This window comes from Aethina tumida, chromosome 4 (genome assembly GCF_024364675.1).
Source record: "Aethina tumida isolate Nest 87 chromosome 4, icAetTumi1.1, whole genome shotgun sequence".
NCBI classification, from domain to species: Eukaryota; Metazoa; Arthropoda; class Insecta; order Coleoptera; family Nitidulidae; genus Aethina; species Aethina tumida.
In genome coordinates this window covers 17,974,434-17,994,040 of record NC_065438.1, presented here as the reverse complement: position 1 = coordinate 17,994,040, position 19,607 = coordinate 17,974,434, and the positions used below count along the sequence as shown (strand labels likewise).

Below are 19,607 nucleotides of genomic sequence, written 5' to 3'. Positions count from 1 at the left end.
GTTTTCCCCGGGAAAATCTCACCCCTTCGTCCGCAATTTCAAAAGTTAAGCCACACCGGCGTAGTGCCGCGACGAGCTTAAGATGAGCGTGGTGGGGGAAAATGCAAGAGATTTTCATGGTGAAGAATATGGTGCTAGTAGGCTATGACGCTGCGGCCGGGACTGTGCCGGGCGGTTGCCCTAGTGGTACTTCTCGTTTTTACGATTGTGAGCCGTTCGGACGCTTCGGTAAGTCGAATTTTTCGTAGTTTTTCAATGGAAATCGGCGGATGGTGCGGTGTGGGTGCGTTGCACGGCTTCCGCTGACGGCCGGTACCGCTGTCATCGAAACCGGCGGCTTGACAGGGGGTGGTTCCTTGCTGATTTGTTTTTCTCGCTTGACAGCTCCATAATTCGATCGCAGATCCGTTTAATTAATTAAATTTCGTTTGACGAAATTACTAACGTTTAAGGAAAATGTGCAGATTAGCTTTATTTTTTCACATGTGGGTTTTTGCAAATTTTGTTTTGAGTACGGTACCATCCAACTAAATTATTCATTTATAATCAGTACCATTCGAGTATTGATAACAGGCTAGGTAATCTATTAGACCTTCAATACAAAAAAGTCTTAAAAAATTACAAAAAAATTCTAATCTCATATACATATATATTATAAATAGTTTATACTAGGTGGTAGATAAAGAATGTAAATATAGTTACTATAATTATAACCTTCATATATTTTAAATTATTATCAGTTTTAATATTTAAGTTTATTGTATTTATATTAGCTTTTTATATATTTTTTAAATTTATAAAAGATAATATATTCATTATTTCTACTGCAAGTTTAAAAAGTCTTTATTTTATTATTTTTAGAATTTTTAATTATATTTATAAAATTTTTATAAAGTCCAATAATATAATATAATTCTACCATGTCCTTTTAAAATGTTCTAAATTTTTTAGTCCAGTGGATGATACCTATTTTATTTTATAATTCTAATTTTAAGTAATATTTTTTCAAAATATTATACTGTAGACTTGGGAACTTTTGATTTATAATTTATAAATTTTTTATTTATATTTATAAAATATTTATCAAATGTAATTCTAAAAAGGTGTCATAAAATAAATTTAAACTTATTTTTTTTTTAAATTTTCTAGAATTTAAATTTTAAATAATATATTTTTTTAAATATTATTCTGTAGACATAAAAAATCTCGATTTTATTATTTTTAAATTTTTTTTTATATTTATAAAATCTTCATCAAATATAATTTAAATAATGTAGTATAAAATACATTTTAATATATTTCTTTTAAAATTTTCTTGAATTTTTTATTCAAATGAATAACATTTATTTGATTTTATTATTTTTACATTTTTTATTTATATTTATAAAATTTTTACTAAATGTAATTGTAAAAATGTGGTATAAAGTAAATTTAAACCTGTTTCACTTAATATTTTCTGGATTGTATTATTCAAATGGGTGATACTTATTTTATTTAATAATTCTAAATAATGTTTTTTTTTCTAAATATTATTCTGTAAACTTGAAAAATCTTGTTTTTATTATTTTTAGATTTTTCTTTTTAGTCTTCATCAAAAATAATTCAAATAAAGTGCCATAAAATAAATTTTAATCTATTTTAAAATTTTCTATTTTTTTTATTTAAATGAATGACATTTATTTTATTTCATAATTCTAATTTTAAGTAATATTTTTTCTATATATTATACAGTAGACTTGAGAACTCTGGATTTTATTATTTTTATATTTTTTATTTATATTTATAAGATCTTTATCAAATAAAATTGTAAAAATGTAGTATAAAATAAATTTAAACCTATTTCATTTAAAATTTTGTATATTGTTTTATTCAAATGGGTGATATTTATTTTATTTAATAATTCCAATTCTAAATAATGTTTTTTTTTCTAAATATTATTCTGTAGGCTTAGAAAATCTTAGATTTTTATTTATATTTATCAAATCTTTATCAAATGTAATTCAAATAATGTGTTATAATATAAATTTTAATCAATTGCTTTTAGATTTTTTTATTCAAATGAATGACATTTATATTATTTCATAATTCTAATTTTAAGTAATATTTTGTAATGTAAACCTATTTCATATAAAATTTTGTAGATTGTTTTATTCAAATGGATAATATTTATTTTATTTAATAATTTCAATTCTAAATAATGTTTTTTTTTTCCTAAATATTATTCTGTAGGCTTAGAAAATCTTGATTTTATAATTTTTAGATTTTGTTTATATTTATCAAATCTATATCAAATGTAATGTGATTTAATTTGTTCTTTTAGATTTTTTTTTTTCAAATGGATGACATTTATTTTGTTTAGATTTGGGAATCCTTGATTTAATTTTTTTTTACATTTTTTATTTATCTTTATAAAATCTTTATAGAATGTAATTTTAAAAATGTAGAATAAATTAAATTTAAACCTATTTCTTTTAAATTTTTCTAATTTTTTTTATTTAAATTTATATTATCTAATTTTAAATATACATTTTTCTCAATAACATTATTCTGTAATCTTGTTAATTCTTGATTTTACCATTTTTATAGTTTTGTTTATATTTATTTATAAAATCTTTATCAAATGTTATTCAACTAATGTAATATAAAATAAATTTTAATCTATTTCTCATAAAATTTTCTAGAATTTTATATTCAAATGGATGACATTTAACTTATTTCATAACTCTATTTTTTTCTAAATATTATTCTGTAGACTTGGTAAATGTTGATTTTATTATTTCTTATTTTTTATTTATATCTATAAACTGTTTATCAATATATAGATTTATCAATTTATAATAATTAATAATAATTTCAATCATGTTTCTTTTATTATTTCCTTAATTTTTGTATTAAAATGGATGTCATTTATTTTATTTGATAATTTCTATCCTCAATAAAATTTAATTTACAGTTTTAATTAAATTAATAGTTATTATAATTAAGATTAAAATATAAAAAATGATGTATTATTTGATTTATTGTTTACTGCTATTTCATCTTATAGTAACTAATAATTGGAAAAGACTAAAAAAAGGTGAATAATTATTTAAAATATTTTATAAGATAACATTACATAATAATTAATATTCATATTTAAACAGTTTTTGTTATAAATATACACTTATGATTAACATTTAAAATAAGATTTATAAATACAAACATTTATTTTGATTACAAATTTGTATATTATTTGAAATTATTAAAATACCAAACGTCCCATTGAGTTTAATTGAAACAATTCGGTCATTAACATTTTCTGTAATTACGTAGAATTATACAATAATTATGGTAACATGAGGGTGACTATTTATTAACCAGTTTAATTACAATTCCTTTCATAAAAATTAATCGACTTTATTATATTCCTTAACATATTTCGAAAGGCTTATAACTTAACGACAACGTATCTAAAATAAAAAAATGTTTGTCAAAAATTATCGCGGTAATTAATAAAACCGACATCAAAGAAATAATTATCGCGAAAAATAATTGCCTATAATTTGTCTCGGATAACCTTTCGCCAAGTTCACCGCGATTATCCTTTCCAGTTATTTGTTCCCGATTGTTTCGGTTACAAAAATGCCAAAAATAAAATTTCGCCAACGCATCCGCCAAAAACCGGAATTTCGGACCAGATTCGGGCGTCCGGTCTTCTTCAAAACTTCAACGTTCCCATTGTTAACTTCTGTCAGATGCCGAGATTCGGATTTCGGCAGGATCGCCGTTTTCAGGCGGACGCGTCAGCTGCGGCGGACGGACGGACGGACGGACGGACGGACGAATGTGCCGGCGCAACAACAAGAAACAAACGTTGGGAGAGTTCACGTAACCGGCGAGACTGGACGGGTTTATAAATTAGCTGCCCTACCTGTCCGACGTGCATTTATATTTTGTAAGTCACCGCCGTCCTGCCTTGGACCGTTTCTCGCATTTTTCTCTTTCGTTTCGTTTTTTCTTTTTCGAGTCTTTTGCGAAACATCCCGTCCGGACTGAGTGTGTGTGTGTGTGTTTTCGGGCACCGCCATCGATGTGAATGCGACAACTGAATTGTTACCCACGAAATACGGGGACAATGCCGGAATAGATCGCTTTGAAAAATTATTAATTCTAAAATAGTTAGATAAATATTAATTGTGTCACCTCCCAAAATTATTATTAATATTAAATATAAACAAAGGGAGTCACTGATTGTCAAATTTCAAGTATGTAATTTAATTTTTCTTCCTTTTTTTATACAAATAATAATGTTATATATTTTTTAAAATATCTAATTTATTTTTTGTTTTGCTATATTTATCTATCATTGATAAAATGTCCCAGTTAATATCAATAAACAAGGTCGATAATTATTAGAAACTTAAATTTAACATATATATTTATAATTTCCTTTGTTTAAAATAAAAATTAATACATATTATATTTTTTAAATAGGAGTAAAAATTAAGAACAAGTTTATTGTTTTTACAACATTTTTGATAATGTCTAAAATTAGTACAAACTTAAACTTAATATAATTTTATAATTCTCTTTCGTTTTAATCAAAAATTAATATACTTTTTTATACTTTTAAAGGATTCAAAGTTACCTAAATTATTTTTTGTTTTGTTACATTTTATTTTTTATTGATAAAATATACTAATTAATAAAAAAACAAAGTCTTTAAAAATTAGGTAACCTATTATTATATAATTTATTAAAAACCTATATTTAATATATTTTTATAATTTTTCTTTGTTTTAGACAAAAATTAATATACTTTTTAAAGCTTTAAAAGTTAATAACAATTTTATTGTCTTAAAAAATATCTAATTTATTTTTATTTTTAAATTTTATTTTTTTTATTTATAAAATATACTAATTAAAAATATAGATAAAACCATTTACAATTAGATAATCTAATTTTATTTTTAATAAGGTCCATAATCATAAAAAAATAAATTTAATATATTTTTATAAATCTCTTTTGTTTTAAACAAAAATTAATATATTTTATACTTTTTAAAGGGTTAAAATTTAAGAATAATTTTATTGCTTTTAAAAAATATCTAATTAATTTTTTTTGTTATTTTTTTTATTATTAAAATATACTAATTAATAATATAGATAAATCCATTTCCAATCAGATAATATAATTTTTATTTTCAATACTGTCTGTAATTATAAAAAACTTAAATTTAATATATTTTTATAAATATCCTTTGTTTTAAACAAATATTAATATATTTTATACCTTTTAAAGGGTTAAAATTTCAGAAAAATTTTATTGTTTTTAAAAAATATCTAATTTAATTTTTTTTGTTAAATTTTATTTTTAATAATAAAATATACTAATTAATAATATACAATTAGGAAATCTAATTTTATTTTTAATAACGTCTGTAATTAATAAAAATTTAAATTTAATATATTTTTATAATTCTCCTTTGTCTTAAACAAAAATTAGTATACTTTATACTTTTCAAAGAATTAAACGTTAAGGAACAATTTCATTGTCTTAATTTTTTTTTTTATTTTGTTACATTTTATTTTTTATTGATAAAATATGTTAATTAACAATATGAACAAAACCATTTACAATTAAGTGATCTAATTTTATATTTAATAATATCTATAATTATTAAAAACTAAAATTTAATATATGTTTATAATTTTCCTTTGTTTTAAACAAAAATTAATATTTTTAAAGGATTAGAAGTTAAAAACAATTTCTTAAAAAAATATCCAACTTATTTTTTGTTTCGGCACATTTTATTTTTTATTGATAAAATATACTAATTAATAATATAGGCAAAGCCATTTACAATTAGATAAACTAATTTTATTTTTAATAATGCTGTAATTGTAAAAAAAATTTAATAAAAATAATTTATAATTCTGGTTTGTTTTAAAACAAAAATTAATATATCTTATATTTTTAAAGGATATAAAGTTAAAAACAATTTTATTGTATCCAATTTATTTTTTGTGTTGTTACATTTTATTTTTAATAATGTCTTTGTTTTAAACAGGATTAAAAGTTAAGAACAGTTTTATTGTCTAAAAAATAAAAAATCCTCTTTTGTTTTAAACAAAAATTAATATATTTTATATTTTTTAAAGAATTTATAATTTAGTATAATTATATTGTCTTTGAAAATTACCTCATTTTTTTGTCATAATTTATTTTTTATTGATAAAATATTCTAAAGTAATAGTATCAACAAAGCCATTGGTATTTTAATAATTATTATAAATTTATATTTGTTTTATGTATTCTTTTTTATAATTTTCTTTGTTTTAAAGAAATAAATAACAAAATAAGTCAAATTTAATTTTACATTTGCTATATTTAAATTTTTATAGATAAAATATCCCAATTAATAAATAATATCAATAAAGCAATTTGCCTTTAACATACATAATATGCGACTCGGGGACAAGAATAGATTAAAACTGATGACGTAAATGTGAAACTTGATTGTTTTCGTCGTTTTCAACAAAATTTAAACATTTTTTATGTCCCGCAATTTCGGTAATTATTTTTTTATACCGCAATCAGAAAATCGGTGTCAAAATTGTATAAATATTCGGACCCCACACAGACTAAAACGAATCGAGCCACTTATTGATCTTATCTGGCAATTTCGGCGAATGTGGAGCCACACAATAATTCAATCGTGACGTTAATAATACCCCCGACAAACCCCCTTTATTAATTATCCCCCAAAATAATAGATGTGGTTATTAAAATTCGGGAAATAATGACGCATGAAAACGAAAGTGGATGTAAAAATAAATTTTAAATAAACATGTGGCTTCGGGTATATTGGGATGTTTATGGCATAATTTGTTTACAGTGAGTATGTGCTAACAAATATTGTTCAAACTTCCCAGTTTCATTGAAATCATCTGGTGTTAACTGAGGTTAACTAAACAAACCACTTTTTTCCTGAATAATTGTGCCACACTCACACTTTTAGACCAGACATTTTGGATATGAAAAATGTTTGGCCCCGCGATAAATGTTTTGACTAAAATTAATTACCATCGATGAACATATCTGCGATTAAATCATGTCAAATGGATTTTTATACGAAAAAAAAATAATTCAGATAGGCACAGTTTACGATCTTTGACCCTTGATATCTGCATCAAAACGGATGTATCAAAAACAATGGTCATGTGACCAGATACTGAAATTAAAATTACCAACAATTACAACATTCATTGATGCTGATATCTTTACTTTGAGTTATTTTGACTTGGCACCAAATGAATGAGATTTACATGAATGAATCCAAAGTCATTTTTCTACATATAAATTATCGTACCTATAATAATCATTATCGAATTATTCGATAGTTGCCAATTATTCAAATTATTCAGTAGACGACTATATTATTAATAATTTAATTATGTTTACTACAAATTTGTGGAAGACTATTTCCAAATAACCAAATGTGACACTAATCTCATATTTTGAGACAAAATAATAAATATCATTGGGCAATATAAATAACAAAACTGTAAACAATAAACAAGTCATGACTAGTTGAGTTCAAAGAATTTATTAAATAATTATTCAATAGCCAAGGAGGATACATTACATAAAATTTATATTGGAAAAATTACTAAGAAATAAAATTGTTGGGTGTTTATTTAGTAATTATTCGACAACTTGAATTTATTCGTCAGTTGTGAGAATTCAACTTAATTATTGAATAGCCAGAAACATTTAATATTTCTTTAAACTCTTTAAAGACCATATTGACAAAATTGGTAACTAATAAAACTACACTAATGAACTAATTCGCTAATTGGGTGTTTATTTAATAATTATTCGATAGTGTCAATTTGCTCATCAGTTGACTGAATTCATAAATAATAATTGAATATCCAGAACACTCAATACATATTTAAATTTTAAAGGCTATATTCACAAAATTAGTAACGAATAAATTTGCACCAATAAATTCATTCGATCATTGGGTATTTATTTAGTAATTATTCGATGGTGTGAATTTATTCATCAGTTGAGTTATTCATAAATAACTGTTGAATAACCAAAATCATTCAATACATCTTAAAACTCTTTAAAGGCTATATTCACAAAATTAGTAACGAATAAATCTACACCAATAAATTCATTCGATCACTAGGTGTTTATTTAGTAATTATTCGATGGTGTGAATTTATTCATCAATTGAGTTATTTATAAAAAATTACTGAATAATCAGAATCGTTAAACTTTTTAAAGGCTATATTGGCAAAATTAGTAACGAATAAAACTACACCAATGAATTAATTGGATAGTTGAGTACTTATTTAATAATTATTCGATTGTGTGAATCTATTCATTAGTTGAGTGAATTCATAAATAATAATTGAATAGCCAGAATCACTCAATACATTTTTAAACTCTTTAAAGGCTATATTGAGAAAACCAAACCAATGATTATTCGATAGTGTGAATTTATTCATCAGTTGAATGAATTCATAAATAATTATTGAATCAGAATCACTCAGTACATCTTTAAACTCTATAAAGGCTTTATACATAATATTAATAACACACAAAACTACACACCAATAAATACTAAATAAACACTTAACTATCGAATAAATTTATTGGTGTAGTTTTATTAGATTCTAATTTTGTGAATATAGCCTAGAAGTGAAGCAAAGAAATTAAAAATCTGATAAAACAATTCATCAACAAAGAGCATTTGTGGAAAGTCATACGAGAAGATGAGCCTACATTCTTGTCGATTCAATGAACAGGCAATGTTTAGAAGTTATTAAATAAAATTGTTATACCACTAACTATTAAATAAATAAACTATGTCCAAATTTATTTTGTGTATATGACATGATTCCACATTTATGTTTTATTAAATAAGAATTTATGTTACAATTAGATGTAATGAAATAAATATAAATTTATTGTATACTTTGGCCAACAAGGAAGTTTTCACTCTTCGGACGGTCAATTTCAGTTCCCCGAATCCCTTATCGTCAAGGCCTGAAACAGTTGCGATATTTGGAGCGACCAACTTCGTGGAGCTTCACGCTTCCAGTACATTCTTTTTTATCTGGCATAATTTAGTAGTGACCGACATAATTATGGAGACATTTGTATGGGTTGAAATCAACGTCGGTGATAGCGTGACCTATGGCGAATGCGGTCAGATGATTAAAACAATATCAGCCTCTTTGGTGGTTCCGATTCGACAATTGGGCCGGCCTGGCTGGTATCTTCTCAAAGGTCCTGAATTTTACTAGTACTGTTCCAACTATACGGGGTCGTATAAACTACGTATATGGCGACGCTTCGAATCGACGAATTTATAAGTTACAGCTCGTAACTAATAAGGCGGGTTTAGTGATGCACAGTCCATTTAAAAGACAATATATCAAATTTTGTCGCGCATAAAACGAACGCAGCACTCATTTTATGTGTGTAAACACTTTATGTCTTTCGCGATTATGTTCTACGTATAAACTTTATGTTACGGCCATGATTGAAAGCGGACACTTGTAATTTACTGTCCACATGATGATCGTACACAAAAAAGTTGGCAATGCAAAAATAAATAACAACAGATTATTAACCGCATCCTTTTACATTATTTAATTCATTAACCACAATGATCTCAGTTATCGGTGTTACAAAACTCGAGTTCAGCTTAAAAATGATAAAAGTAAATGTCAACAATTCAAAGGACCAGCGAATTAATTCTAATCTGTGTTTATATTATCTCAATAAGCGAATTGATGTTTCTTAATGTTTTTTATGTTTGAATGTAAATTGTTTATGTAACGGCATCAATTAAATATGTCAATAAATAAGTGACATTATGTCATGGTCTGGACACTAAAAATAGAACAATTTATCTACGACTAGTTGATAAATTTTTTGGTACATCTTGTTTTCGCAGGGTGTTTTGGGAACAACACAAAAGATATTTATTCTCGTTAAAAAGAAACAACAAATTACTGATTTGTAGTCACAAATGATTGGAACTAATGTATTATATAAAATATCGAATGAATTTAATTTAACAGTTTTTGTCGAGTAAATTCATAAATAATTATTGAATAGCCAGATAACTCAATAGATCTTTAAGCTCTTCAAAAGCTATATTCACAAAATTAGTAACAAATAAAACTACACCAATGAATTTATTCGATAGCTAGGTGTTTATTTATTAATTATTCGATAGTGTTACTTAATTCATCAATTGAGTAAATTCATAAATAATTATTGAAGGATCACTCAATACAACTGTAAACTCTTTATAAGCTATATTCACCAATGAATTAATTCGACAGTTAGGTGTTTATTTAGTAATTATTCGATAGTGTGGATTTATTCATCATTTGAGTAAATTCATAAATAATTATTCATTAGCCAGAATCACTCAATATATCTTTAAACTGTTTAAAGGATAGATTGAGAAAATCAGACTGAAGACTTCAATATTTAAGAAAATTCAATTTATTTCTTGTAAACTCAAAAATTATTCAATATTGACCACCTTAATTAATTATTCCATACTTTTGACCACTACTGTAATTAGAATTCCTGATATCAGTTTCTTACTGGTGATGATGTTTCACCTGTCATCTAAATATTTTCGAGGTCTCTTCCTCTTGTATTCGAAATATTTTCAAAATTTTCGAAACAGGTTCTTTGTCTAATTCCTAAATTTTACGAAATCTAGCATTGATTTTTCAAATTTTCCAATAAATATTTGTTCTTACCCATCTATAGAGACTGAAGACTTCAATATTTAAGGAAAACTCAATTTATTTCTTGTAAACTCAAAAAGTATTCAATTTTTTGTCCAACGTCAAAAATGTGGATAAAAATAACATTGAGACACAATACCTGACAGAAATATTGTCCACCTTCAACATCAGTTCTATAAACCGAAGTTTCAAAAAATGATCAATTCCTGATAATTATTCCATACTTTTGACCACCACTGTAATTAGAATTCCTGATATCAGTTTCTGTCTGGTGATGATGTTTCACCTGTCATCTAAATATTTTCGAGGTCTGTTCGTCTTGTATTCGAAATATTTTGAAAATTTTCGAATCAGTATCTTGTCTAATTCCTAAATTTTACGAAATCTAGCGTGATTTTTCAAATCTTCCAATAAATATTTGTTTTTACCCATCTATAGAAACTGAAGACTTCAATATTTAAGGAAAACTCAATTTATTTCTTGTAAACTCAAAAAGTATTCAATTTTTTGTCCAACGTCAAAAATGTGGACGAAAATAACATTGAGACACAATACCTGACAGAAATATTGTCCACCTTCAACATCAGTTCTATAAACCGAAGTTTCAAAAAATGATCAATTCCTGATAATTATTCCATACTTTTCACCACCACTGTAATTAAAATTCCTGATATCAGTTTCTGTCTGGTGATGATGTTTCACCTGTCATCTAAATATTTTCGAGGTCTGTTTGTCTTGTATTCGAAATATTTTGAAAATTTTCGAATCAGTATCTTGTCTAATTCCTAAATTTTACGAAATCTAGCATTGATTTTTCAAATCTTCCAATAAATATTTGTTTTTACCCATCTATAGAAACTGAAGACTTCAATATTTAAGGAAAACTCAATTTATTTCTTGTAAACTCAAAAAGTATTCAATTTTTTGTCCAACGTCAAAAATGTGGACGAAAATAACATTGAGACACAATACCTGACAGAAATATTGTCCACCTTCAACATCAGTTCTATAAACCGAAGTTTCAAAAAATGATCAATTCCTGATAATTATTCCATACTTTTCACCACCACTGTAATTAGAATTCCTGATATCAGTTTCTGTCTGGTGATGATGTTTCACCTGTCATCTAAATATTTTCGAGGTCTGTTCGTCTTGTATTCGAAATATTTTCAAAATTTTCGAATCAGTATCTTGTCTAATTCTTAAATTTTACGAAATCTAGCGTGATTTTTCAAATCTTCCAATAAATATTTGTTTTTACCCATCTATAGAAACTGAAGACTTCAATATTTAAGGAAAACTCAATTTATTTCTTGTAAACTCAAAAAGTATTCAATTTTTGTCCAACGTCAAAAACGTGGACGAAAATAACATTGAGTTACACTACCCGACAAAAATATTGACCACCTTATTCCTGAAAATTATTCCATACTTTTGACCGCCACCGTAATTAGAATTCCTGATATCAGTTCCCGTCTCGTGATGATGTTTCAGCCTGTCATCCAAATATTTTCGGCGTTTCCTCGCCAATGGCAATCGTTCATTGTTAGCTGTTAACCTAGACATTCGACGGCTGCATATCCAATTGCCTGCAATATTTATATCGGCCACGCTGAAAGCGAATGACGCAATCGCATGCGGTCGGCTCTTTTTGAACGATGACATAATTAATATTTTTTGTACGCCGGCACATGTTTGCAAAATCGATGCGTGTAAATAATAATCTATCCCAAGGAGATAGATGCTTTATGGTCATCAGTTTTTTTTTCTTTCCTTTTAATATTCTAAGAAGATTAACCGCCGGTTCTGTCCGAAGCTGCCACTTTGGTTATCCGATCGAGATGCTATCATTTAATTATGCGTAATGGAATAACGAATGTCCGTTACATTTTACCGGTGACAATTTGAGTTCGTGTACTAATATTACGAATGCGAGTGAGACGCGTTTCACCGTGATTATATTGAAAGTTAGAGCCGGTGAACGAAACGGCGACGCGGTTTTTGTTTTATGCGCGTCGATTCCAAGAAGCGATCGCCGATTGGTATATTTAGATTCACGCCCGAGATTGCAGTTTCAGGACTTTCAGGAAACAATGCTGGTAGCAGGAATAACAGTTAAAATCGAAGTAATACGTACTAAAAGTTTGAGATTAAATTCTTGTGTCATTTAATTCAATTGTTTTTTAGTTTCAATTTCAATAAAGTTTTTATCGTAATGGGTTTTAATGTTGTTGCAGATAAAATTTGTAACAGACTTACCAATACCGCTACGAAATTAAAATAAATTCTTGTTTCACAATATTTTTATTTTAAGAATTTATTAAATTTGAAAACTCATCATGATAATTTTAATAAGCAATTTTTGAGTTCCCAAAAATTAGACTATTTTTAGACTTAGATTATCATTTCAATATTTTATAATAGATTATAATATAATATTATATAAATGTAATAAAATCTTTACTTGTGAAATATATAAATTTATTTTTTAAGAATTTATTAAATTTGAGAATTGACATAAAATTTAAATAAAAACATAGAATTACTTTATATTATTTTACAACATTTTCTGGAAAGTTTAGTTAAAATTGATTAAATTAAATAAAAAATATGTGATGTTTTAGATCTTCTAATAAGCATTATTTAGGTTTCAAAAAAATTATTTTAAGGCTTATATCACTTAAATTTTTTATAATGGATTAAACAATAAAATGTTTTAAATTTTTTTGTGAAAAATATAAAAAATTGAATTTTATTTATTTATTAAGAATTTATATATATTATATTATTTCACAATATTTTTTTTGAAAGTTAACATTTTTTATTTAATTTTAAAAATATGTGTGTAGTTTTATGTTGATTTATTATAAATTTTTAATGTTTTCAAAATATATGTATATATATTTTATGTTTAAGTGATCATTTCATTTTTTAAATTAAATAAATTATATAAATTTCATAAAATTTCTCACCTCTATAAGTAAAATATTTAAAAATATAAAAATATATTTATTTTGTAATAATACACTTAATCTGAAATTTTGCAAAATTAAAATGACAACATTATTCCACAATATTTTCTTGAAATTTTGTTTCAAATTTATGAATTTAATAAAAAATATGAAATGTTTTATATTGGTTATATTTGAAATTTCCAATAAATTAACTAATCTTAGATTTAAATAATCTTTCCCTTTTTTTAGTTAGTCTTTTATGTGAAAAGTATAAAAAAATAATTATCCAATTACTTTATATTATTTCACAACATTTTCTTGAAAGTTAAATTAACACTTTTTAATTTAATTTTATAAAATGTGTGAAGTTTTATATTGATTAAAAATAAAGAATTTTTTATTCTAACAAAAAATTAATAAATTTTAGATTTATCAATTTTATATATAACAAATTTGTGAAATATGGGAAATTATAAAAAATAAATATAAATATATTAATTTATCAAGAAATTACTTAATTTAATAATTTATGAAACTAAAATGAAAACATTTTTTTCTCAATATTTTCTTGAACTATTTTCATATTTTCATTATTATTTTTTTTTATCAAATTTTAAACAAAATGTTTTAGATTGGTCCAATAAGTATTTTTTAAATTTGGAATAAATTATTTAATTTTAGATAATTCCATTTTTTTATAAAATAAATTATATAAATTTAATAAAATTTCTCAATTTAGTATTAAAAAAATTGTGGAATATGTGAAATTAAAAATAAAATATATTATTCTATTTATTTCTTAAGAATTTACATAATCTGAATTGTGAATAAATTAAAATTAAATCAAATTAATTCACACTATCTTCTTAAAAGTTGGGTCAAAATTTATGATTTTAATAAAGAAAATACGAGTTTCAGTTTAGTTAAAAAAAAAATGATTATAATTTTATTTACTTTTTATGAATTTACTTAATCTGAAAGTTTCAGATCATTTCATTTTTTTAAATTATATAATTTAATAAACTTTCTGATCTCTATATGTAAAAAAATTGTGAAATATGTGAAATTAAAAATATAGTTATAATTTTATTTGTTTCTAAATTTAGTTAAACTGAAAAACTATAAATTCAACATACAATTACTTACAAGTATTTTTGAAATTTCCAAGAAAAAATAAATTTAGATTTAAATGACCATTTAATTTTTTTAAGTAAATATATTAAATAAATTTAATAGAATCTCTTTATAAAATTTATATGTAAAAATCTTTTATTTTAAGAATTTGTTTAATCTAAATTTTCTACAAAGTTTCCAAATTATTAATTAAATTAAATTATCATTTCATTTTTTTTTTCATAATAAATTACAATAATAAAATATATAAATTTAATAATCAGTCTTGAAGAGATTTTCATTTGAAAACTTATTAAAATAGTAAAAAAAATATTTACAATATGTTTTAAAAAATTAAGTATATAAGTGTGAAGTTTTATGTTGCTTAAAAATGAATTTTTTATGCTTCCAACATATTAATTAATTTTAAATTTAAGTGGTCATTTCATTTTTTAAATTTAATAAAATTTTTCAACTTTATATGTAAAAAAATGTGAAATATTTAAAAATATAAAAACAATTTTAAATATATTTAAAAAACATATTTACAATATTTATTTATATTTATAAGTATATATTTATGAATTTAATAAAAAAATTAAAATTTTTTTATTCTTTTAATAAACATTTTCTAAAGTCTTTTATTATCACTTCAATTTTTTATAAGAGATTAATCAGATTGTATAAATTTAATAAAACATTTTATGCGAAAAATATGTGAAATGATAAGAGAGGAATTTATATAAATTGAAAACTTGTTATTTAAAATGAACCAATGGAAATAAAGTTAATATTTATGAATTATTATTTTTTTTAAATTTCATTATATTTCACATATAACAAAAATACTATCTTAGTTATGAAGAAGTCGGAAACTATTATCATGCATTGTCAAACATTTCTTCTGTTCAACGTCAAGGACCCATTTCAAAGTGAAAAACTGAAATGAATGAAGTTGTACCATTCTCGGAACCGCTCTTCCCCAACGTGGTACCTGAACATTCGCAAACGGAACGCAAAGAACCGGCCAGACAGACATAAAGGTGGAACATTTTTCGTTCGTTACATAAACCCGACCAAAATGAAAAGTGGCAATAAGGAAACTAATAACCGGGGAGCCCGTAAATAGACGATTTGTTTATTTTACCGTTTTTAAGACCGCGTTTCGTACGTAGCGTTAAAAATAATTTAACGGCTTGTTTGCAGCGTGTATTTTTTTCGGCCTTAAGATATTAAATAACGCATATGTAATGTGCGGCAATAAACGTTTTAATACACACGAATTAGTCACGAAAGTATTTCCAGCGTCTGTCTCATTCGACGTATTCGTATTAGTACTGTCGCATTTGACGGAAACATTTCTATTAAAACTTACGACCTCAAAACTGCAAGTTGATGTTTACAAACACCGACATTTTTCTCAGATCGAGCCCCTCGATCCGATGCGATCTGGACGCATCGATTATTTATTGGATTTAACTGCAACGTTTATAATGATTTATGTTTAAGTGGTTACAGTAAGTTGATTATTTTCAGTTGGTTCGGTGCAAGGCGGTTTATTACCGTGCGTCGGTGATAACGAACCCATTCAATTTGTTTGTGTGTTTGTCTTTGAGATTTTACGATGCACAACGCACAAGCACAACTTTTGTTGTGTTGCGAATTTCTTTCATACATCTGATGAACAATATCTGGGTTGTGCGAACGAATAAAAATTGAAAACCTTGTTCACCTACAAAACGACGTGTGAGTACATACTATGTTAGATATATCGATCCAGTTTCGTTTTTTTTTTGTGCTTAATATCTCCCAAAGAATGTAGCAAATTACACTGTTACAAGAAATTAAGGCACCACAACAATAATAATTGATGATTATTAATACTTTCTGAAAATCGGATGAACATTGTATAGTGATATATATTTAAAAATAGATTTTTATTTATAGTTGTTGCAAAAAATCTTAAATTTTTTTTTTAAAAAAAAATAAAATTTGTTGTTTATAAAAAATAAAAATTTGAACCACCTTTAAATTTCAAATAAATAAACTAATTTTAGATCAAGTTTCCCAATTTTGTATATAAAAAAATTGTGAAATATATAAAATTAAAAATAAGATATATAATTTTAGTTATTTCTTAAGAATTTACAAAATTAAAATTACATCAAATAAATTGACAATATTTTCTTGAAAGTTAGGCCAAAATTTATGATTTTAATAAAGAAAATATGAGGACTTTCATACTGGTTAAAAAAATAGTTATAATTTCATTTACTTTTTATGAATTCACTTAATCTGAAAATTTAATGTTTATAAAAAATAAAAATTTGAATTGAAAAAAAAAAAATAAAAATTTATAATGAAAACATACAATTACTAATTTTATATTTAACATTTAATTTTTTTAATTAATTATATTAAATAAAAACATTTCTTTATAAACTTTATATGCAAAAATTTTTTATTTATTTTTTTTTTAATTTAATTTATTTAACTTGAAAACTCAATATTTTCTTTAAATTTTCTGGAAAGTAAAGTTTTTTTTTAATTAATACCTAAAAAATAAAAATTTGAATTAAACAGTGCTAATTCCACCTTTGGTTCGTCCAAAATTTCAAATTTGTGAATTTAATAAAAAAATATGAATTTTTAGTTCAGTATTTTAGAAATTTTCCAAAAATAATTAATTTTAAATTTATATAATCATTTCATTTTTTAAAATTTAATAAATTATATATAAATTTAATAAAATTTCTTTAAGTTAAAATTTAAGAATTTAATAAAAAAAGTATGAGTTTTTAGATTATTTCAATAAGTATTTTAGAAAGTTCCAAAAAAGTAATTAATATTAGTTTTAAATAATCATTTCATTTTTTGAAATTTAATAAATTAAATGTAAATTTATTAAAATTATGTGTTAAAGTAAAGTTAAAAATATAATTATTATTTTATTAATTTATTAATTTACTTAATCTGAAAATCTACAAATTTAAAATGAAAAATTCAATCACTCTATATTATTTCACAATATTTTCTTGAGAATTAGTTTAAAATTTATAGATTTAATAAAATATATGAGTTTATAGATTAGTTCAATAAATATTTTTGAAATTTCCAAAAAATTAATTGATATTAGATTTAAATTATCATTTCATTTTTTGGAATTTAATAAATTATGTGTAAATTTAATAAAATTTCTCAACTTTATATATAAAATATTTTTAAATATGTGAAAAAAAATATAATTATAATTTTATTAATTTCTTAATTTATTTATTTTGAAATTCTACAAATTTAAAATGAAAACATTCAATTACTTTAAGTTATTTCACAATATATTTTTGAAAGTTAGGTTAAAATTTAAGAATTTCATAAAAAATATGAGTTTTTAGATTATTTCAATAAGTATTTTTGAAATTTCCAAAAAAAGTAATTAATATTAGATTTAAATGATCATTTCATTTTTTGAAATTTAATAAATTAAGTGTAAATTTAATAAAATTTCTCATTTTTATATATAAAAAATATGTGAAATTAAAAATATAATTATAATTTGATTAATTTCTTAATTTATTTAATTTGAAAATCTACAAATTTAAAATGAAAAGATTCAACCACGTTATATTATTTCACAATAATCATTTTATTTTTTGAAATTTAATTAATTATGTGTAAATTTATTAAACATTTTGTAAAAACGTTTGCACACTTTTTAAAACACATATACGGGAGTGTTAATAGAAAAACTTATTTACAAAATTGTAGGTGGTACGTTAACTTATTGGAGCAGTGTATCTCCCAGAGAATGTCACAAATTATCTTTCACCAGACGCCAACAAATCAAGTGCTTAGAAAATGATTAATGGCCCCTTATAAGTACTTACTGTAACAGACCTAATTGATAATTAACAGGCCAAAAACAAACCGTACCAAATCACCAATTACCCGAGGGGGTCTTAACATAAGTGTGAATTTGATAAATTACGTTATTCGATACGTAAAACGTTAATAATACGAAAGTCACAATTTAAATGGACGTAAAAGAACACCGTAAACAAATGTCACAATTTATTGCTCCGAACGCTTCCTGAATATTGCATTTCTAAAAATATCAAATTGGAAAATTAAAAATAACCCAACGGGGAAAAAAGCGCATCTTTTGTGGCCCGTCTGGCCTATTTTTAATGGCGTTTCTTTGAGAGCTCTATAAAGTGGCATTATCACCATTTATCATTCGGTGTTGGGGCATAAATCATATTAACACTGCTGAGTGTGAACGAGATAAAATTACAAAGATTTAAAAACACTCGTCGAAATATTCGATATCAATTTACTCGGTTGATTGTATAAAATGCGAAAAAGTGCTTAAACTGATTAAAAAACACTATATTAATGTTAAGAATGATCCACCGTTAAATTTATTGGTTTTCTTTTGTAAAGAGCTAAACTCCAAACCACCCACGTCTGCTTATGGATGCTACACCTATAAATAAAGGTGCGTGTATATATTTTTACGTTCGGTGTTTACATTCGTACGGGACGAAGCCGTGCTGGATTTTATCTTGCAGCGCGATCGAGATGTGTTCCATACAAATATAAAGATGCGATTCGAGAATACAAAGTTCATATTTATCGTTCACAATTTGGTCTTTGTTTTATTGTACAAATTTAAATATGTCTGGAATTAATAATCAGTAATTTTGAAAATTCACTCGGTTAAATAATTAAATTAAACACAGATAATGTAAATAATTACAAAACAAGTGT

The 19,607-nt window shown here is 24.0% G+C and overlaps 1 protein-coding gene across 1 annotated transcript in view; it reads left to right on the top strand.

The window, feature by feature from the left end:
* Positions 1-134: 134 nt before the first annotated feature.
* The window catches only part of LOC109604061 (collagen alpha-2(IV) chain), a 61,798-nt gene continuing 42,325 nt past the window's right edge, over positions 135-19,607 (top strand). The window contains exon 1 of the mRNA XM_049966726.1: positions 135-228. Coding sequence (XP_049822683.1) covers positions 145-228 — 84 coding nt within the window. The 5' untranslated portion in view covers positions 135-144. The remainder of the gene's footprint in view (positions 229-19,607) is intronic.